The sequence below is a fragment of the Tremella mesenterica genome (genome assembly GCF_000271645.1).
Source record: "Tremella mesenterica DSM 1558 unplaced genomic scaffold TREMEscaffold_23, whole genome shotgun sequence".
NCBI classification, from domain to species: Eukaryota; Fungi; Basidiomycota; class Tremellomycetes; order Tremellales; family Tremellaceae; genus Tremella; species Tremella mesenterica.
In genome coordinates this window covers 122,766-143,867 of record NW_006711247.1, presented here as the reverse complement: position 1 = coordinate 143,867, position 21,102 = coordinate 122,766, and the positions used below count along the sequence as shown (strand labels likewise).

The window sequence follows — 21,102 nt, the reverse complement described above, 5'->3', positions numbered from 1 at the left end:
CGGTGAGATCGGGATCGATGACGATGACGATGAGATGAAGACGATGACGAATGATGATGGCCAACTCTTCGGGTCACCCGATCGGGTCAAGGATCTCAGCTTGTTCACTTCTTTTCCAAAGACCGAGCGCCGACGTAAGTGTCTCTCTTACCACCCCCCGACCCCCTGCCTCCCTACCCCCCTACCGACCCCCCTACCCACCCCCTAGATGTACGCTGATGCCCAGTGGCGGACCTGATTGTACGTCGTGGCAACGTACGACGTCATTGCACTCACCTCGGCCCCCGCGTCTTGCTCAAACTTCATCCTGGTGTCGGACAAGACGGTGATCGTGACCACCATGCCCACGATGATGGCCACCACCACCACCACCATGATCCCGTCGACGACCTGTGTGATACCCTCCTCCGTACCGTCGTCCAAGGTCAAGACGTCTCTACCCTGTACTGTACTGGTCCTTCGTGAGTTGCAACCTCTCACACTTTCTCTCCTTTGACTGACCTGCACGTAGAGCATCCGGTAAGACGAGGACGGCGACCATGATCATCTCTCGTCTCTTGTCTCTCTCAAACGTTGGACCTCCTGCACATGATGCTCATCCCCTCCGTCTCTCTCTCCCCGCAGCCATCGCTCTCGTCGTCGACTGTCATAACCTTCTCGCAAGCGCATGTACAGTCACCAACCCTGACTCTTCTCGTGGTTCCACCGAGACAGCTGTGAGTTTTCAACTCGCTCAACCTCGTCTCACACTCGCTCACGTACTTTTCCCCACAGATTGTCTATTCCAGGCAGATGCAACAACCCCGACTCAGAGTCGAATCGGTCGAGGTTTTCTCTTTCGGATTGGAACGCAGAGCCATGCTGGATAGAGAAGACGAAGAAACTTTTCACATTTTGGTCGCTCTTCCCTTGCTTTCCAACCTATACCCTCATTTACATCTCGATCAAATCTCTTCAAATGATGATGGTCTGGCCAAGCTTGTCGGTGACCGAGGTGATCGTCTGAACCGTCTGGCCAGCCATCTCAAAGACGTCTTGGAAAGTTTGAAATCACAACTAGGTCAACACATAGTGGACGACTTGTTAAAACTATTGGCAGGTATAATCCATCTTCGCCATTTGATGTCTGGACCAGATCATCCTCCTTCACCCTCACAATCCATCTACCAATGGCTGGTCTCGAATCCTTCGATCATCAACACGGCAAAGCTTTGGGGTCATGATGCAAAGACGTTGGCGAAACATATCTCTCGAGTTGATGGGTGGAAAGAAGAGGTCAGGTCTTTGGGTGAGGGTCAATATGTTCTCGTGGTAGATGTGAGCTGGGTGTTTTCTTTCGGTCCCTTTGTATCTTTCCGACTCTCTCTCTCTGTGTCTTTGTCTCTCTCTCTCTCTCTCTCTCTCTCTCTCTCTGACACACTCCCACTCCGACCCATGCGCATAACATCCCTTCCCCTCTCCCTCTCTACTCCCTCAACACCATCCGCCCCGAGTCCAGAGTTTGTTCTCGAAAACTGACAAGAGGAAGAAAATGACCACTGTCCTCAACTCGTATCTCGGTAGCGTCACACCTGGTCCTCTAGATGACGTACCGACCGAAGATGAAGGTTATTTGATCAGAGTCATCGATATGGTGAGTTATGGGTCATCTCATCTCTCTTCGTTTTCTGTAATCGTCAACTGTGTTTGCCATCTGCCACCGTCAGCTGTCCTTTCTCTTCTCTCTAGATGTGGAAAGCAGAAAGCTAAACTGATCATCTCTAGCCGGGACATGAAAAATTCAAAGTGGTGAGTTCGATGTACGACTTGGAACATTCGAACATTTCACTCTCTCCACTCGGCTGTCAAGTTGTCGCATTCTTTTCCATCACCGGTCTCGCGTGTCATCCTTGTATCCCCATCACCGAAGGATCATGTTGACCCGCCTCCCCCTTCACCGAAAGATGATGCTCAGGCGCCTTTTTCACCATCACCGCTGTCCCGGGGAGGACCACTTGTTCCTCCCATCACCACCGTCGAGAAGGGACACTGACCTGCAGAACAGATTAGACCAGTTGATTGTCAATTCGACCAACCAAGTCGTCAGCAGGTCTGTGAGTCAACCAGCTCTGCGTGTGATCGTGATTCCTCCCTCACATACCGTCACTCTTTCGCAAACTTTTCCTCTTGACAGTCTCTAGTAACTTTTGCTTTGTCCCCTTGACACGTTTACCAGCGGGTGATGACTTTCGCTTCCCTCCTCTCTCGCTCTTCCCCGCTCACCCACCCACCTCTCACTGTCCCAGATTCACTGCCATGGAAACATCACTGACTCTGGACAGATGATCAAATCGGTTGCTTCCATCGAGACCTTACCAGACCGGTCCCATCATTCACCTGATAAATCTCTGATAGATGAAGCGGCCGAACGTTCCATCACCCTCTTGGAAGACCTCACTCGGATCAGCCAAGATTTCTCCTCCCTGTCCAACCCCCCCGACTCATCCCAGGTGAAGACTCGCCTTCAAACGGCTTTGTTCTCCCGACCTTCGTCTACACCTCATCTCGCACAGGGAGGTTTATATCCTTTCTGCCTGATCAACCATCTGGCCGGAGATGTATCATACGACACTACAGATTTCATCCATGACAACTCTCTCAAATGGTCAACTGTGACTAAAAACCTATTACTCGAATCTGAAACTTTCACACAATTGGATCGTTCCATTCAAGCTTGCATCGTCGACCCCGACCCCGATACCGATGGTGAACAAACATTAGGGACCGACTTGTTGTCTAACGCTTATTCGACAGCTTCTGCTCTCGAACAGATCCGGCATCATGAACACGCCATTGAAACTTCCACAAACGTCTTCTTCGTTCACTGTTTGAGATCATTCGATAACGCACATCAATATGGTACCGTGAATAAGGAACCTAACCTTGCGCTGTTGGCTTTGCAGTTGAAAGCGGCAGGAGTCATGGTCGTTCTAGAGGAGATGAAGATTCGTTGGCCGGTCAGACGGACGGTTGAACATTTTTTTCATCGGTGAGTTTCTTCTGTCCATGTGAATTTGAATCGATACCCCGCTCAAACATCATCACCCAGCGATGAGCAATCTCATGTCTCTCCCATCCACGCTGAGAAGGAGACTCGTATGCCCTCATTGGATACCTCGCCTAGAGAAGAGAGTGAAAAGCTGAAAAGGTGTCAGTTATCGTTCCATCCTATCAGGTTCATCTCCGTCGTCCAAGAGCCCGAGCCCGAGCGTCAAAGAACGGGTTCAAGACATGTTGAGCTTGAAAATCGATCAAACCCAATGGCTCATCGTGGATGACACCGTCCTCCTCTCTTCCCAAGCTCTAGTCAAACTCGACCAAGTCCAAGTCGAAATGAAGCAAGAAGATTTACCCGATCCTCAGACCGTTTCGGTTCCTGCTAGAGACAAAGACCACGAGTCGACTGGGTCTGACGAGGGAGTCTCGGAGCCAGACTCTGACGATTCGGACTGGATATCTGAAAATATCAAATACGGCTTTCACAGCAAGCGACGGTCCAGACCTGATCGTGGCCGTGATCGTCGGTTCAGGTTGTCGGTCGATCTCCTCGGCTCGCCCGAAAAGGATTCAAAGGTGATGGACGCTAGAGAACAACGGTTGAGGTGGAGAGAACAGGAGATGGCTCGGATGAGAGAAGATGGGAAAAGAGCAGAGCGAGAGGGGTTGGACAAGATGCGTGTGGTTGAGATGGAGATGGTGAGGGAAAACCATGGCGTCAAAGTCGCCGAGATGCAGGCGCAGTTGGAACAGATGGAGCGGCAGTACCACGCCAAGGTCGAGGAGATGGAGACAGCGCACAACACCAAATTCGAACAGATGGAGCAGCAGTACCACGCCAAGGTGGAAGAGACAAACGCTGCGATCAAACGGGAAAAGAAGGCACAAGAAATCATGGACGACCTGACGAAAAGAAACCTTACCGTCGTCGGAAAACTAAACAAGAAACTCGAAAAGCAAGACGTCCTCCTCGTCAAAGCACAAGAAGAGATCGATGTCATGTACGACGATCACCAAGAATCCAAAGACATGATCCTGTATCTCCTCCTGGTTCCCGTCAGACAGCTGAGGGTCGAGTGGGACCCCAACATGGGTGAATACAAAGGTGACAGAGACGTTCAACGTCTAGCCAAATCGATCCGAAAAGGCATTGTCCGTTGTCACCTGGGACAACAAAGAATGTCCCAGTTTAGAGATAACTTGATAAAGATCTGTCAACATGCGTCAGAGACAGGTCACGTACTTCATAGAGCTATCCCTCTTATCGGTCTATTGGGTCGTTTATCCCTCGGCGGCAATGACGAGGGTGCGGACGAGATCATCACCTCGGAGGGTATCTATCCGGATTTAGATTTAGATTTGGATCTGGACAAGGTCATGGCTCCCATCTTGAGAAACGTTTACAATCGATTGGAAACACTGTTCGACAGCGTAGCTTTTGATCCAAACACAATGCCAGTCGTCACACCTAGAGAGATTCAACACGTCATACGACAAGTCATCGTGGTGTGGAACTCGACCCTCAGAGTAGGTTACGGTTCTACCGTCAGTGAGGAAGAGTCAGACTCTAAGGTTGTCGGATCGGAATCGGCAAAAGCAAAAGGAGACACGAAATGGAAAGAAGAATGGACTGTGAACATTATTCCAAAAGCTTTCCAATGGAAAAACCGTCATCCGGAATCGTTACCGAGAGAATTGATCAGGTATTTTTTGGAAAAGTTGCAGGATAACAGAGAATCTTTCCCTCGGGGTAGATTTGATGATATGAGATGGTTTTTGGACGGTGAGTTCCACCATCTTTCACCTCGTATCCGGTTTCTTTCTTTCTTGCCACATTGGGCCGTACCTGTTCCTCCCCTCCCGATTCTGTCTTTTCCCCCCAGTACCCAAGCAGTTCTTTTTCCCATTGTAGAACTGAATCAAACGGTCAACCTTTGTCCTTGATATAAAATACTGTAAAATTCTTTGTGCTTGTCGCCAGAGGGAAAAGTCACTCTCACTGTATCCGAGATCCCTATCCCTATGGTACCTATGGCTTGGCCCATCCCCCCCCTCACCCCTTCCTTTGTTACAATTAGCCGAGCCGAAGGTATAACAAAGAAAAGGCAACACTGACAAGTAGCCATCGAAAGAGATTTCCAACACGTCAGGTCCGATCGCTGGTTTGAAGGTCTATGGATGTGAAATTTCCAATGCTCAAACAGTACCTGTCGCGGACGGCGACGCACGGTCGACACTACTTTGCACACTCCTTCAACTGGTAGCAACTACATGGAAAATCATCTTTAACATGCATAATCTTTGTCTGTATAGTCCAGATATCTGTCTATGATAGACGATAGCCCATACACTCATCATACTGAAATTATACTGCACCAAACTCACCTGGCACTTTGGTATCAGGAAACTGCGGCACCTCTTCTATAGCCACATCCACTGACATGGAGGATTGTCCTGCGCCTGTTCCTAAGGCTGTCAGCCGATTCTACTGCTTGGATATGACTTACTCGAACCTCCGGCTCCCCTATGTCTAGACAAACCCGCAGATCTTTTTGCTTCAAATGCAGCCAATGTTTGTAGCGCTTTCTCCGCTTTCCTGAGCTCACGATCTTGTTTCTTTTTCTCCTTTTCTTCTTCCTGCTTCCTCTTCTTCTCAGCTCTAGCCGCAGCTACTGCTACTCTTCGCACCTTTGTTGCTTCCTCCTGTTGTCTCTTCTTCTCTGCACGCTCCTCTGCAGCAACAACCTTCAATCTCTCTGCTTCCTCCGCTTCTGCTTCCTCTCGATCAAACGCCTCCCTGCCTCTTGAAACTGTTGTGGCCCTAAGAATGCTACCCCACCTTCTGTTTGATCTGCTACATACTTTCGAGTCGTCTTCTTTCTCCTTGTGTGTGATATCGCCTGCTCCAGATTGTCCAACTTTGATTTCATGAGGTGATGATCCGCAGATAAAGACCGGAATGCCTTGTACAATTTCCCACTTGTGTAGTCAGGTGTGACTTCACCTTTGCGCATTCGATGCATGAGTTTGACTGAACCGCTGGCGTTGAGGGGAGAACTGGGTGGATTGAAGAATGACTGGACCGGCCCAGTCTGCTCTTTGGGGGGTGGGGTTATCGGACGGGTGAAGACAGAATCGATTACCACATTACGATTCCTTGGATGGATGCCCGCCTTCGCAAAAGCATGTCGTATGGTGGATTCCGAGAGAGCATTAGCCCATGCTTGCTTGAAGATAAGGTAAAAGAGTGCTTTACTCATTCCCACTCTACCTTCCCAAGCGACAGACAGTTGAGTGGAGACAGTAGTGTAGTGGGAGGAAAGCGGTGAGAAGACGCCAACATCCAATGGCTGAAGTAGATGGGTACTGTGTGGAGGAAGAATGCAGACCGCAATGCGAAGTGAATCACAAAGCTGCAGGAAAGTGTAGTTGACATGACTTGAATGTCCATCGACGATAAGAAGACGACGCCATAGTTGTCTTGAAGCAGTACTTTTATCAAAAACCTCGGTTAGCCATTGAAGCCCAAGATTGTCGTCTGTCCACCCTTTTTCCGAAGCAGCCATAAAGGTCTCATCACTTGGGAGAACCTCGGAAGTCCAGCTTTCGCATACCTGGCCGTATACCCCTTTGTAGATGAGAGCAGGAGGAAGGGCAGTGCCATCAGCGCAGATAGCAGCAATGAGGGTGACAAATTCTCAAGATCCATCTATGCGCGCTTTTGCCGGGTCGGACTTGAGTGTCTCTTCAAGGGGAAGTATCCGAGATTCCTTGTTTGTCTGCCCAATAATGAATCCTTTCTCATCCATGTTAAATATTGCCTCTGGCCCAATATTGAGTTCATCACATCGGCTCTCCAACTATAGCCATCAGCAATAGATTGTGAAAGCAGGTAAACTCACAATATCAAAGTATTCCTCAAAGATTGGTTTGTACTCAGCCGTATGCCGTGATTTCTCCATCCCATGAACCCTCATGCACTTGATTTGGTCCTTGTGTCGATCTATAAAGCAAGTTGCCCACTTGCTAGACGGAAGGGTACCACAAATCTCGTAAGCCATGTTCCGCAGGATGGCAGGAGTGGGATAGAGTCGACGTTTTCCCAATTCAAGAACACGCTTTACTAGGACAGCTTCCTCATGTTCATCAAGATGCGATTGGTTGGATCGACCATCAGGTGGGATTTCATGGAGGGATTTGTAGTAGTTGCGACTAAGGGTGGTGCGTACGACATTGTGTTCTTTGGCGATGGTGGAGAAGTTGGGTACTTTAGGAGGTATGACTTTGTGACAATCAAGTACCGCAGCAGTTAGGGATTGTGATGGCATGCTTTTGGTACTTGTAAGAAAGCAATCTAAGGAGATATATGACGAGACAACATAGAAAAAGAGAAAAACACACATGCATTTTGGATGTGCAAAGTAGCGTCGACCGTGCGTCGCCGTCCGCGACAGGTACAGTCGACTGTACTGTGAGGTACCGGGCTAATCAGTATCACTGAGCTAGTGCTTTTTACAATGTTCACACATGTGACCTATCAAGAGTTGCCTTGTGAAATTTGAGTTTGAACTTCTGAGTCGGTAGATGTCGTCGTCATCGTCTGTGATTTAAACGGTACTGTATGCATAGTCACAGGGGAAGAGAGATGTTTGAAAAGTTAAAGTCGATTCGCTTGTGATGGATGGTTTGAACAGTGACAGAGGAGGGTACGGTAACTAAATGTTGCTTGAAAAACGATGTTTGTGAGATATACTTGTATGATACTGATACTGATATGAATGATTCTGTGTGTGACATGAGGCAAAATATATCCAACCCACCATATTCAACAACTACTCGTACTCGAGGTCCCCAACCGAATCAGACCAAACCCCACGACAGAGAGGAGCTACTGGGAGTGAGGGTGTAGAAAGTGGGAGGAACTTTGAAGGAGGAACTCAGGGGATGATGTTGGCCATGATGCAGTTGGTGGTGAATTTAAACAAAGACATGATGGAAGAGAGGAAGCGTAGGGAGGAATGGGAGCAGAGGAGAGAGAGGGAAACAGTAAGGGGGGATTGCAGAAGGGATATCAGAAGGAGTGAGGTACGCCATGGGAGGGCAAACTTCAGCGACTCCAAGCGTAATTAGCGAACGAAAAGGGATAAAGCTGCCTATCCCCAACCTCTGGACAGGAGACAGGAACAAGTTAACCGCCTTTCTGTCCGAGTGTGAAGTACACTTTGAGTTGAACTCCCATCTTTTTCCCAATGACACCAAGAAAGTCTTTTTCACGATCTCTCACTTACGCGAAACACCTCTTCTCGCTGTTCAACCCGACCTGGCTAAAAGACCCCTTCCTGATTACCTCACAGTATACAATCAATTCATCAGGTATCTCAAGACTGACTTTGGGGATCCCCACGATGAAGGACCTGCAGCCCGAATGCTCAATGACCACGAGCAAACCGGCTCAGCTTCAGAGTACTTCTCTGCTTTTCAACGACATGTGGCGATACTCAAGTGGTCTGATGACGGAAATCTAGTTGATCAAGCCAGGAAAGGTCTGAAATCACACCTTTTGGACAAAATCGCAAGGCATGGTAAATCATTTGGAACGGTTAGAGAATTATTGGAGTTTGTTATTCCCTTGGACAATCGGCTGTGGAGGAGGAAGGTGGAAAAAGATGTGGAAAGAAGGAAGAGACGGGGGTGGTGAGAAAAGTGGCAGGGACGGATGGCCACAAGGAAGAGAAGAAGTGGGACCACAGGAAATCTTCCCCAAAGTTCAACGCACAAGTGACCACAAGTGCGACGGTCACTAAAGCGGTGCCAACGACTGCCGACGAACTTTGCCGAATGTGGCCTAGACCAAGTCTTGAGCTGAGAGAGGCGAGAAAGGAGGGGAAATGTACTGAGTGCGGCGAAAAGGGGCATTGGCTGAAGGATTGTCCAGTAAGGAAGGCGGAGGTCAAGGTTGGATGGTTGCCGCCATGGGGGGAGAAGTTTGGAGAACGTGATGCAGGATCGGGCGGGAACGCCGTACTTCTTGGACAGAGGAGGAAGTTAAACACAGTCACAGGGGAATGGGAAATGGAAGAGGACCAGGGAAAAGAAGAGGACCTGTCGCAGTAGGCGAGACTCGGCGGGTCCGCCATATTCTCTCGGCCACCGTTCCCAAACCTAGAAAAGAGACACAGCTGATGGAGCCAGAGAATTGTGAATACAAAAATACACCACTCAATACCCCCTGTTTATGCACCACCGATAGTCACCTCCTTATCCCTTCCACTGCTAGAGATCAACCTAAATCGGACATTTTCAGCAATGGAATCAAACTAACCACGCTCTGGGACACTGGGGCTACTTGTTCATATAGAAGCCCTAAGACAGCGGCAAAGATAGGTGTAGAAAGGAGACGATACCCGGTGAGCGTACCCGTTCACATGTTTGATGGCTCAGTTAGTGTCGCTGGACCTATTACCGAGTTCATCAAAGTTACTTTCAGTTTGACAAAGGACACCGAAGAGCGATCTGTTCGTCTCGATGTAACAACCCTCTGCGATGCAGACGTTGTGATAGGGTGGGACTGGATGAGGAAAGAGGGTGTTGTCCTTGATGGAAGAGGCAACTCAATAAAATTCTGTCACAACCGTCGAACACTTCTCTCTAACAAACCGACGGTTGACGAACCTCGGCTAACTTGACGCTTCTAAGTTGATGTCTCACCCAACCAGGGATGCGCAGACGTCAAAAGGAGTGTAACTACGGCGTACTTTGGCGTAGTTACTCTAACTGGGGTTTTTCTCTGTTGGCGATGTATATTAATTTGTATGTAGCTATCTCTATCAATCTTTTCACTACTGACAACAATCAAGGATCGCTGAAGAAGTCCAGCAATCTGTGAACTATCTATACTTCTCCTCTCTTCTCATAGAACGTCCCACAACTCCTGCACAGCCTCGTGCTCAGTCCTCTTCGCTCAACTTCGCCGTACCTCGCCATATCCCCGGTAACCTACTGTCACGCCCGTCGAACAACTATTTCTTAATAGACCGACGGTCGACGAACCTCGGCTAACTTCACGCTCTGAGTCGATGTCTCACCCAACCAGGAGGGCGCAGACGTCGAAAGGGGTGTAACTACGGCGTACTACGGCGTAGTTACTCTAACTAGGGTTTTGTTCTACTGATGGCGATGTATCTTGATTTATAGCTATCTCTATCTGTCTTTCACTACTGACAACAATCAAGGATCGCTGAAGAACTTCAGCGATCTTCTCAGCTAATATTATCTACTCCTCCTAGACGTTCATCCAACCCTCTCGCGCTTTGACGTACTTCAACGCACTTCGTCCAACTTCCCCGAGCCCTCGGCCATCCTCTTCCTCCTTCGACTAACTCCGCCTAACATCGCCGCACTTCTGCTCCCATTGTCCCTACTTAGACTAACTCCGCCTAACATCGCCGCACTTCTGCTCCCATTGTCCCTACTTAGCCTAACTCCGTCTAACTTCGCCGTACTTCTGCTCCCATTGTTCCTACTTAGCCTAACTCCGTCTAACTTCGCCGTACTTGGTGTCAGAAGTCCTGAGTTACGTGTAGAGTAAAGAGGTTAAGGCGTGATGGGGTTTTGATGGCCAAAGGAGGGTCATTGTTGGTGGAGTAATCGAGGTGTCGCGACGTAGTTCGTGACACCTACTCCGCTCACTTCAACTAACTTCGCCTAACTTCACCTAACTTCCCCTGCTCTGCTCTCCCTCGGTTCCCCTCCTCTAACTTCGCCGTAGTTCTCCGCTAGTCGGGGTTATCGTGACAAATACCCTCTAGGATCTCGTAACTTCGCCGTAGTCGGTCTCAGCGCTTCGGGTGGTGGTTGGTGATGGTGAAAGGAGGGTCGGTGATGGTGGTTGTCAGGGATGTCACGACATGGTTTGTGACAGAAAGCAAAAGGTCAATGGCGAATGGTCATTGACTACCGAAAGTTAAATGAAGCAACTACACCAGACGCCTATCCACTACCTCTAATCGGCCAGATAACCGAAGAGCTAGGGAAGGCAAGGTACTTCAGCAAGCTAGATCTAATTGGGGCGTACCAACTCCTGCGAGTAAAAGGAGGACATGAACACCTGACAGCGTTCAGGACTCAGTATGGTATGTTCAAATCTCTGGTTGTCCGAGATGGTCTGCAAAATGCTCCTGCTGTATTCCAGCCTTTCCTAAATGAAAGTTTCCGAGCACTATTAGGGAAAGGAGTAGTTGTCTACATAGATGATATACTCATCTATGGTCAGACGTTGGAAGAATTGAGAGGAACTACCGCGAAGGTGTTCGAAGTTCTTTGAAAATCGAATTTGTTCGTCAAAGCTAGTAAGTGCGAGTTTGAAAAGGATTCGGTAGTATTCTTAGGTTTTGTGGTTTTGCAGGAGGGGGTTTCTAGTAATCCGGAGTACATGGATGCTGTCATATCTTTTCCCTGCCCTAAGAACCTGAGGGAGAGTAGAGGATTTATGGGAGTAGTCAGCTATTACCGTCGCTTTGTCCCCAACTTTTCCAGGATTGCTAAGCCGATCAACAATCTCACAAGGAAGGATGTACCGTTTGTTTGGGGAGTAGAACAGGAAAGGGCTTTTAAAGAATTGAAGGATACAATGTGTAGGGCCCCAGTGTTGGCTCACTTTGATTCTTCGTTGAAGACACTGCTACAGAAAGATGTGTCGTTCTTCGACTGGGGTTTTATAATATTGCAGGTAAACGAACTAGGACAAGAACACCCAGTGGCTATTGAATCAGGGGCCTTCCAGGCTGCGCAGTTGAATTATACGGTAGGCAAGGAAGAGTTACTGGCTATTGTTGAAGCTTTCAGAAGAAGGATACACTTACTACTACAGGTGGAGACTACAGTTCTCACGGATCATTTAAACTTGACGTATTGGATGGAACCAAAACAATTAAGCCCTAGACAAGGCAGGTGGGTCGAGGGGCTTTCTAACTTCAGGTTCAAAATGGTGCATAGGCCAGGTAAACAAGCTACCCTTCCAGACGGGCTCTCCCGAAGAGCTGACTATCATTCAGGCAAAGGAAGTACTATGGTACAAGAAAGCAACCGTATCCAGGGTTTGCCGAAGTTTGACGAACTTGACAAGACTAGCTCTGGGTTACAACACCTCCTTAGAGCTTTACATGGGACGAAGGAAGTGAGAGACAACGACCTTATTGATCCTATGGATCTGGTAGCTGGGGTACAGGAAGACGAGGAAGTGGAGGAGGTTAGAGAGGAGCTGTAGGAGTTATCTGTGCTGAGTGTTCTCATCCGACGTGTCACAATAATATACAGAAACCAAAGTCAATCACCAAACTACGTTGTAGTTCACGGTCCCCTTTAATACTTTGCGGTGGATGGACCTCAAGAGGCTTCCTCACATTTGATGATCACACCTATGTGTCGAACTACGCCGATGCTCGACTAAAGGTCATGAAGATGCGACATGACTCACCCCTGGCCGGTCATCCAGGTTCTGCAAAGACCCTCGAACTAGTCCTGAGGGATTATGTTTGGGTCGGAGTAAGGAAGGATGTCGAGGATTATATCCCCGGCTGCGCGGTATGTCAGAGACCAAAGACTAACAGGCAGAAGCCCCATGGAGAGCTTAAACCATTGCAAGTGGCTACGAAACCTTGGTCCAGTATCTCGATGGATTTTATCAAAGAACTCCCGAGTTCCCATGGGTATAATTGGATCTTGGTAGTGGTGGACCGGTTGACCAAATGGGCCATTTTTATCCCAACTACGACAAAGTTGACCGCAGCTAGGCTATCAGAGATGATAATGGACTATGTGGTGGCTCAGCATGGGTTACCAGAGAACATAGTGTCAGACAGAGGATCGAAGTTTACGTCAAAGTTTTGGAAAAACTTAACCGATAGTCTGGGGATAAGACTACATCTCTCTACTGCGTACCATCCACAGACTGATGGACAGACCGAACGAACCAATCAATCTCTCGAATTATACCTTAGAATCTTCACTTCTTACCAGCAGAACAACTGGTCGAAGCTGCTTGCTCGAGCCAGCTTCGCCTATAACAACACCCATCATTCCGCAATAAACAAGACACCGTTCTATACGAACTACGGGTACCACCCTTGATGGGCCGAAGAGATTAAGACCAGTGAAGTCGAAGTGCCCGCTGCCACGGTAGTGGTGAAAGACTTGACCAAAATACATAAAGAATGTATAGAGGGGATTGAAAAAGCTAATGAGAAGTACGCCGAGGGATACAATAGGAAACATCGAACTACGCTGAACTTCGTGGAAGGTGACCTAGTTATGCTGTCGTTAGAGAATATTAAGACTAAGAGACCGATGAAGAAATTGGATGTGAAGCAAAGTGGGCGGTACAAGGTAGTACGGCAGGTAGGTTCTCACGTTTGCAAGTTGGAATTACCAGGAACGATGGCACGTATCCATGATGTATTCCATGTCTCTTTGCTCCGTCCTTACCATCCTCCAGTATTCCCTTGTCAGCAAGCTGAACCACCTGGCCTGGTAGAGGTGGATAACATAGGAGAATCATGGGAAGTAAAAGACATAGTAGACTCTAGGGTGAATAAGAGATTAGGAAAGTTAGAGTACCTAGTAGAGTGGTTAGGTTACGAAGGAACGGACGATTCAGTATCATGGGAACCGGTAGAGAATGTTGATGGCGCTAATGACATATTGGCAAAGTTCCACAAACTTCACCCCACTAAACCAAAGGAAGGGCGACTGCGAAGGACCACAGAGGTAGGATCATACTGCATACAACATAGGATTACAGCTACGTACCTCTCACTTACCTTTCCCTTTTCCCTTGTCCCTCACTCCACTTGGTCCTGCAGGGTTGGTGTGGAGCCTACCGACGGCTGCAGGTAGATCCAGACAAGCAGGGGGGAACACAGTAGTGAGGGAAGCCTTCCATGCCCGGTTCATAGCACCAAAGAAATCATCGAAGTCTGGGACGCCTCGAGCAGCTTGCATGCTCGGAGTCCTCCACAGAGAACGTACCGTCCAAAGACACTCGAAGGGGAGACCAAGGAGATCAAGAGCAGTCTGAGCTGAACCAGGGAGCCGAGAAGTACTACGGCGACCTAACCAACCAATGGAAGGTGGTAACTCATACACCAAAGGAGTGAAGAGGAAAGGGGTGTTGTACAGTCTTCAGCGAACATCGGCTATCTCAGTGAGACATCGGCGAGAGACGTCCGCTAGCTTCTCCCTTGAAGCCTCATTCAGATCTCCACCGTTGACTACATCCACTAACGCCGTAGTAAGGTTATTCAAGGCGTTGGTTTGCCAAGTAGTGAAGTCGAGGAGGAGGAATGTATCATGTCGAGCGGCCTCAAGTTGAGTGGTGAGACCGAGAACAAGGGAGCGATAGGTAGCAAACTCCTTCTCATCATCCGGGACACGAGAGTCCAAGGAGATACGAGGGTGTACTAGGGACCACCGAGGAGCAGGGGGATCAACGTGCTGAGTACCTTCTTCTCCCACATCACCATCCTCAAAGACGACCTCTTTCTCTTTCCCTTTGCCTTTTGATTTCTTTAATGAAGACTTTGGAGTCTTCTTTGGAGCAGAGGGGGGAGTGACAGGAACGGCCGCTGGGGTGGCCGGAGGAGCAGAAGGACAACGACTTCGGGTGCCGTGGGCCGGAGGTGTTGCGACCCGTCCTTGTGAGACCTGAAGAACAAAGACGGAGTGGAAGATAAAGGTTTAGATGGTCTTGGACCAAGACAAATGAAGATGGTCCGTGGTACTGTGAAGTGATCAGATGATAGTCAAGTCAAGAAAGTATAAGTCAAGAAGGATAGGATAGCTTGGAAGGATCGAGTGGTCAAGCTAGTATGTATCAAACAAGGATGACACTTCTGTAAGAAGTGCTCCCGAAGAGGTCTGATAAATATGAAATGCAAAAGATATTTTGATCCTTGGGGAAAAGGATCCATGGGGCCAACATGGGGGGTTTATATATCCTGCAGAGCAAGACTATCATTGAAGAGATTCCCGTTGGGAATCTCACCTAAGTCTTCACCAGAAGTTCAGTTATGTCATACTTTGAATCAAAACATGATATCTTGAATAAAAGCGAGGCGTAAACCTCTATTCTCTTCTGCGAGACTTCTGTGAGACTTCACTGAGAACCTTTCTCTCTGAGGAATGGGCCGGACCCTTGGATGGGGAAGTCATGATGAGTAGGGTCATGACAGTCGCCCCTCCTTAAGGCGCGAACTCCGTTGAGCGCTCTGTTGGTTGCCCTCTATGTACTACTAATTACTAAGTGTTCTATGTATAAAACCAATATCTTAATTGTCCTCTGTGTCCATTCTTACCTTATTCCATCATCCAAGCAAGTGATAACTGTTTCCTGTGGAATGTGGCACATAACTTCTCTCCTTCCTTCCCATTCTTCTCTTACTCTTAAAGTGCCACATCCGCCTAATTTGCATGGACAAGTCGCGTTTTTCTGAATTTTGGGCCCCACAAGGGCTCGTTTGAAAGATCTGACCCTGTCCTGACGTCACTGAAAGATTCCCTCTCCGAATCGAAGTCCTCTGCTAACACTTAGGCAAACTATGACCTCATAGGTGGAGCTCTTTGATGGATATATAAAGGCCCCACTTTGGCGATTAATTCCTCTCCAACCGCTCATCCAATCAATCTCAAATTTCAACCACAGCTTAAATGTTCTCTTATCAATCGTCGTACCAAGTTTCAACTCAGTCGATACCTTCTATCGCTCAGAATCAACAACCTCGTACCGCTGTAAGTAATCTCCTTCTATGTCTCTAACCTGACTATTCTAATCTATACAGGCTCAGAGGAACACTATGTGGCATCGCAGGACCGGTTTTGACATTCTTCTCTTCGGGTATCCTGCTCCCTGGAAGTGTTATAACTGTATTATGAAGGTAAGTTCTTCCATATATCGATATTTTAGCTTATGTCAGACTAGGGGGGACAGGCGCTGTTTTGTGCTTGGTCCTGGCCAGAAATGCCATTGCTGCGTACTCCAGAACCGTCCTTGTTCGCTTCAAACCAATCATGGAGTTTATACCGCAGCAGAAGAAGTGGTAAGCGATGTTTATGCTCATACCACTGCTGTTGGGGGTACCCCTGATCCCGCGTTCCACAACGGTAACCACGCTTCCTCCAGCAACCGTTAAGACCTTGTCGGAAAAGGGAGACTTGTAGCTACTTGTCGATACTAAGTTTGTTTTGTTAAGTTGAACGATGGGTGTTCTATAGAGAGAATTGGAAAGGTATCTAAATAAGTATGACATGAATTGAGTGTTCTGACTTCCTGTTCATTTGATATGCATCTTCACGATGCATGCAAGAGCTTTAGCGATGCACATTAACCTCACAATCACCCTCACGAAGAGTTTGCCACTCTAGCTGTCTTCGTTGTGAGAGCGAAAAGAGTGGAGCACTCGAGACCCTGGAATGAGGTCATCTTGAGTTGAAATGTGAGAGAAGGAGGTAGAGGTCACGCTTGTGGCAGCGTTTGTGGCGCGCGCTGAGTGTGGCACTTTTTGATATTTTTGAGTCCTCCGTGCCACATTCAGACGTTCAGTGTGGTGCATGCATGCATGTGGCACTTTCTTCAATCCACCAAATCTCACCTAAGTCTTCACCAGAAGTTCAGTTACGTCATACTTTGAATCAAAACATGATATCTTGAATAAAAGCGAGGCGTAAACCTCTATTCTCTTCTGCGAGACTTCTGTGAGACTTCACTGAGAACCTTTCTCTCTGAGGAATGGGCCGGACCCTTGGATGGGGAAGTCATGATGAGTAGGGTCATGACAGGAGGAGAGGGCACCACAGGAGAGGACTGTCACAAACTACGTCGTGACACCTCGATTATTCCATAAACAATGACCCTCCTTTGACCATCAAAACCCCCATCACGACTCAACCTCTTTATTCTACACGTAACTCAGGACATCTGAGACCAAGTACGGTGAAGTTAGACTAAGTTAGGTTAGGTAGGGACAATGGGAACAGAAGTACGGCGAAGTTAGGTTAGGTAGGGACAATGGGAGCAGAAGTACGGCGAAGTTAGGCGGAGCTAGGCTAGGTAGGGACAATGGGAGTACAAGTGCGGCGAAGTTAGGCGGAGTTAGCCAAAGGAGGAAGAGGATGGCCGGGGTTCGGGGAAGTTGGACGAAGTGCGTTGAAGTACGTCAAAGCGCGGGAGGGTTGGATGAACGTCTAGGAGGAATAGATAATATTAGCTGAGAAGATCGCTGAAGTTCTTCAGCGATCCTTGATTGTTGTCAGTAATAAAAGACAGATAGAGATAGCTATAAATCGAGATACATCGCCATCAGTAGAACAAAACCTTAGTTAGAGTAACTACGCCGTAGTTACACTCCTTTCGGCGTCTGCGCCCTCCTGGTTGGGTGAGACATCGACCCAGAAGCGTGAAGTTAGCCGAGGTTCGTCAACCGTCGGTCTATTAGGAAGAAATTGCTCGAGGGCCGTGACAAGGACCAACCAGAGAAGGACGATGAGAGGATGAAGGAGGAGCAGCCGGGAGACGTGATGGGCCGGCCACTGAGGCAAAAGGCGACGGCGACAGAGGAGAAGGGCGGGAGTACGGCAAAGTCCGGCGAACCGAGCGGAGAGACAAAGATGGTACCCACATACGGGCGACAGACGCTGGAGGCTGAGGAGGGGGAAAAGGTGATGAGCCGGAGGGACAGGGCGGAATGTCCCGAGCAGAGGAGACGGGGCAGAAGGAGCAGACTCCAGATGTGCATGAAGCACAACAGAGGGCCTTGTTGTTTGGCCTAACTGCCTTGAGGCAGGGCCAGTTTGGACGGTTATACGGGATAATCTCACGTCTACTAATTAGCAGGAGTAACTTCGGCGTAGTACACATGGGAATACTAACTGGCAACAATCACACGCTTCATCGACAGGAACCACTACCCAACGTCCAGGCTCAGACTTCATCTTCTCCCACAAGTACTCTTCTTCCCTTAGTGACCTCTTCACCTGTTTGGGCAAAAGCTCCCCTTGGGGAGATCAGAGGGAGGCGGCGTTGGCAACAGGACGGGCGGTGTTGGCAGCGGCGGCGGCGGCGATGGCGTTGACGGGGGAAAGAACCCCGGAAGAAGAAGAGGACGAAGAAGAAGAGAGAGAACGGGGACGTTTCTGGCCCTCAACTTGGGCAGGGGGAGAGACGGGAACGGCTGCGAGTTAGCAATGTTTTGAGAGCTAAAGAACAGATAAACAAGACCAAGTTTGGTGAAGACGGGAGGGGATGGATGAAGGACTCACGCTCAGGACCATCTACCTCTTCGTTATCAACACTAATCACCTCCCTCATATCATCATCAGAGTATTCTTCTAACTCGTCCTCACCCTCAGCCACAACCCCTTTGGCCCAATCTGAGACTGTCTCAAAAGGAATCAACCCTGTACATTCAGCCGTGTCGATTCAATTCAATTTCGAAATCCATGTACTATTGAAATTCGAATAAGCCCAGGTGTGTGTTACTACTCGTGCCTGAGAGAACTCAGGGCTGTCAGAACACTTCTCAGGGGTTTTCACAATCATTATGAGACTGTCTCAAAAGGAATTAACCCTGTACATTCAGCCGTGTCGATTCAATTCGATTTTAAAATCCATGTACTATTGAAATTCAAATAAGCCCAGGTGCGTGTTACTACTCTTCCCTGAGAGAACTCAGGGCTGTCAGAACTTGATGCATCATCTGTCACAATATGAAGCTCTCAAGTGACCCAAGAGAGTAGATCACTTGATTCGATATTTTGATTTGGGGCCCCAAAGGGGGATGGACCCAATGTGGCACTTGCTTCTCACCACCCCCAAATATGACTAAATCATCATTCTGTCATCACTTACCATCTCCATGGTCTTCTTTGAGGCTTGCAGACGCCTGAGAAGGCTCTGGATAGGTTGCTTTCTCTTACAGTAGGAATTTGATGGATTCAGCTACCTCCTGTGGAACAGGAGATGGAGAAAGGCTGTTGTTTTCCTCCTTATAGAGAACCTGTAATTTGAAGGGGTGTGATGTAGGCTGTTTGCATGCATCTAGATGGCAGCAAAAGATACATCTAGGTGTACTGAGCAATGCTCAAAAGAGATGTCCTCAATACCTGCAATATTGAATGAGATAGAGGGAGAAGAAGATGAAAATAAAAAATAAAAAATCGGAATGGCCCTTTAGGTGTTTCCAGGTCAAGCCCTCACAATTCCATCCAGTTTTGAAGATTCCATAAATACTATTCAAATTTGATCAAGCCCATGTTGGTGTCACCGCTGGGAATAGGATGGGTAATGGGGATGAAGGGTGCCGGCCATACTTAGGCATTCATCCACCCACCGCCAAACAGACTCGATGTTTTCATCGCCGTCACCGTCACCGTCACCGTCACCGTCACCGTCACCGTCACACCCACCGTCACCGTCACACCCACCGTCACACCCACCGTCACACCCACCGTCACCGTCACACCCACCGTCACACCCACCGAGCCATGCCCCACCCCCACCCACATCCACCCCCTCCGTCATCTCTCTCGGTCGCAGGGTGTCAAACCTTGACGCTTTCGCCTCGATCACCTCTCATTCGCCTCCTCCTTCTCCTCGCTCCTCCTCTTCTCACCCCGGGGCCTCAAGCACAACTCGACACCTCGACCTCGACTCAGCCCCCCGGGGGAGACACATCTTCAGAGACCTCGTCTTCTCCCTCTCACCCGGTTTCGTCCCCCGTTGGGGTCTCATGCGTTCAGTCGTCGTGGGTCTATTCATTTCTTTTCCTTTTCCTTTCCCCCCCTTTGCCTTTTTCCGTTGCAATCCGCTGAAACCAGGTCAACAGTCTCATCACGGAACTTGGAGCTATCATGCTTTTCCTTTTCCTTGTCATCATGATCTTTCTCCCCCAAAGGTGGATTTCATCTTGCATCCAGGTCCCACCCCTCTTCCCCCCTCACCTCTCATACACGCACCGTCCCCAGCTCACGTCCACGAAGATTGGATCAGGTATTGTATCGAATCATCCACGTTCATCCCCGTATCTGTTTGGTACCTCAAGCTGGCGGAGAGCAATGGACGTTTGATCATGGACCGACCCAAGGTACCCAAGAACGTGGTTTATTCCGAATGGCAAGATGAACAATCTAGGTTACAAGGTGAGATAGTGATTGAGAAGATGAAGCAGTATAATCTGGACGTTTCAAAATCTACAAAGTCTGGTTTTCACAAGTGGTGGAAGGAGAGGGTGAGTCGATCCTGTGCGATTGTACCTGCCAATCGTGCTCTTGTTCTTGCCTGCCCGAATCATCCAAATCCAAACTTGCAAACCGCTGACAAATCAGTACGGGACCCTCATACCCATCCGGATCGAATACTTTACTAGGAAATACGGGCCATTGTTCGAGCGGGAAGTTCCTTTCTGGTCCTCTCAAGCCATCGTGTACAATAACAGTAACCGTCGACAAGTGGCCGAAAGACGTAGGGATCCCATCCGTCCGAAAACTTTGACTCTCCCTTGGTCATCTCGCTTATCCTCCTCTTCAGGTCTGGGAAGGAGCCATGATCGTGTTTCTAGTTTGGACACTGGGTATTCCGCTTCCTCTGCTCTGGATACCAGCAGAGCCAGCAGAGAACGAATATACTCTATTCCTGGTGGTTCTGAAAGGAGAGATCAACGCGAAAGATCAGATCATGCCTCCTCTCCCATCTCCGTTATAGCCACAACAACAACGCAAGGCATGTCAGACCAAACACGGTTGACACACGTCGAAAACGACTCGGACTCTGGCCCTGGACGAAGTTTCATAATGACCCAAGACACGGATAAAAGATCCAGTCCGGGGGTTATGCTCGCCAGTCTCAAGAAGAGGAAAAGAGACAAAGACGTAGACGTTGCCCACCCCATCCCCCACTCCGAACCCGAAACCCGAACCCGAAGAAAGATATCTTCTTCCCTCTACATGTCCAATATTCGACTGGAAGAAAGAGATTTTAATTTCCGACGTGAGGACCATGATTGGTCTTCTCCTTTCTCG

General features: G+C 48.7%; 5 protein-coding genes across 5 annotated transcripts in view; 3 read left to right on the top strand and 2 right to left on the bottom strand.

Annotated features, from left to right (window-relative positions):
- The first annotated feature begins 3,661 nt into the window (after window positions 1-3,661).
- On the top strand, window positions 3,662-5,346 carry TREMEDRAFT_72577 (uncharacterized protein). The gene is made up of 2 exons (XM_007008501.1): window positions 3,662-4,819; window positions 5,159-5,346. The coding sequence occupies exons 1-2, from the start codon at window positions 3,667-3,669 to the stop codon at window positions 5,218-5,220; spliced, it is 1,215 nt and encodes a 404-aa protein (XP_007008563.1). The 5' UTR covers window positions 3,662-3,666; the 3' UTR covers window positions 5,221-5,346.
- On the bottom strand, window positions 5,273-7,364 carry TREMEDRAFT_66455 (uncharacterized protein; the record flags this gene model as incomplete). The annotated part of the gene is made up of 5 exons (XM_007008500.1): window positions 5,273-5,358; window positions 5,422-5,502; window positions 5,544-5,878; window positions 5,899-6,650; window positions 6,939-7,364. The coding sequence occupies 5 exons, from the start codon at window positions 7,362-7,364 to the stop codon at window positions 5,273-5,275; spliced, it is 1,680 nt and encodes a 559-aa protein (XP_007008562.1).
- Window positions 7,365-8,874: 1,510 nt separating this feature from the next.
- Window positions 8,875-9,594, top strand: TREMEDRAFT_66454 (uncharacterized protein; the record flags this gene model as incomplete). The annotated part of the gene is made up of 3 exons (XM_007008499.1): window positions 8,875-9,146; window positions 9,287-9,551; window positions 9,586-9,594. 3 exons carry the CDS (start codon window positions 8,875-8,877, stop codon window positions 9,592-9,594), a joined length of 546 nt encoding a protein of 181 aa, XP_007008561.1.
- An 8,496-nt stretch (window positions 9,595-18,090) lies between these two features.
- TREMEDRAFT_66452 (uncharacterized protein) lies at window positions 18,091-18,625 on the bottom strand (the record flags this gene model as incomplete). Its single annotated transcript, XM_007008498.1, has 3 exons — window positions 18,091-18,257; window positions 18,346-18,483; window positions 18,532-18,625. 3 exons carry the CDS (start codon window positions 18,623-18,625, stop codon window positions 18,091-18,093), a joined length of 399 nt encoding a protein of 132 aa, XP_007008560.1.
- Window positions 18,626-19,935: 1,310 nt separating this feature from the next.
- Window positions 19,936-21,102, top strand: part of TREMEDRAFT_66451 (uncharacterized protein) — a gene marked incomplete at both ends in the record, with an annotated part of 3,997 nt that continues 2,830 nt past the window's right edge. The window contains 3 exons of the mRNA XM_007008497.1: window positions 19,936-19,979; window positions 20,075-20,312; window positions 20,410-21,070. Of these exons, the coding sequence (XP_007008559.1) occupies window positions 19,936-19,979; window positions 20,075-20,312; window positions 20,410-21,070 (943 nt within the window). The remainder of the gene's footprint in view (window positions 19,980-20,074; window positions 20,313-20,409; window positions 21,071-21,102) is intronic.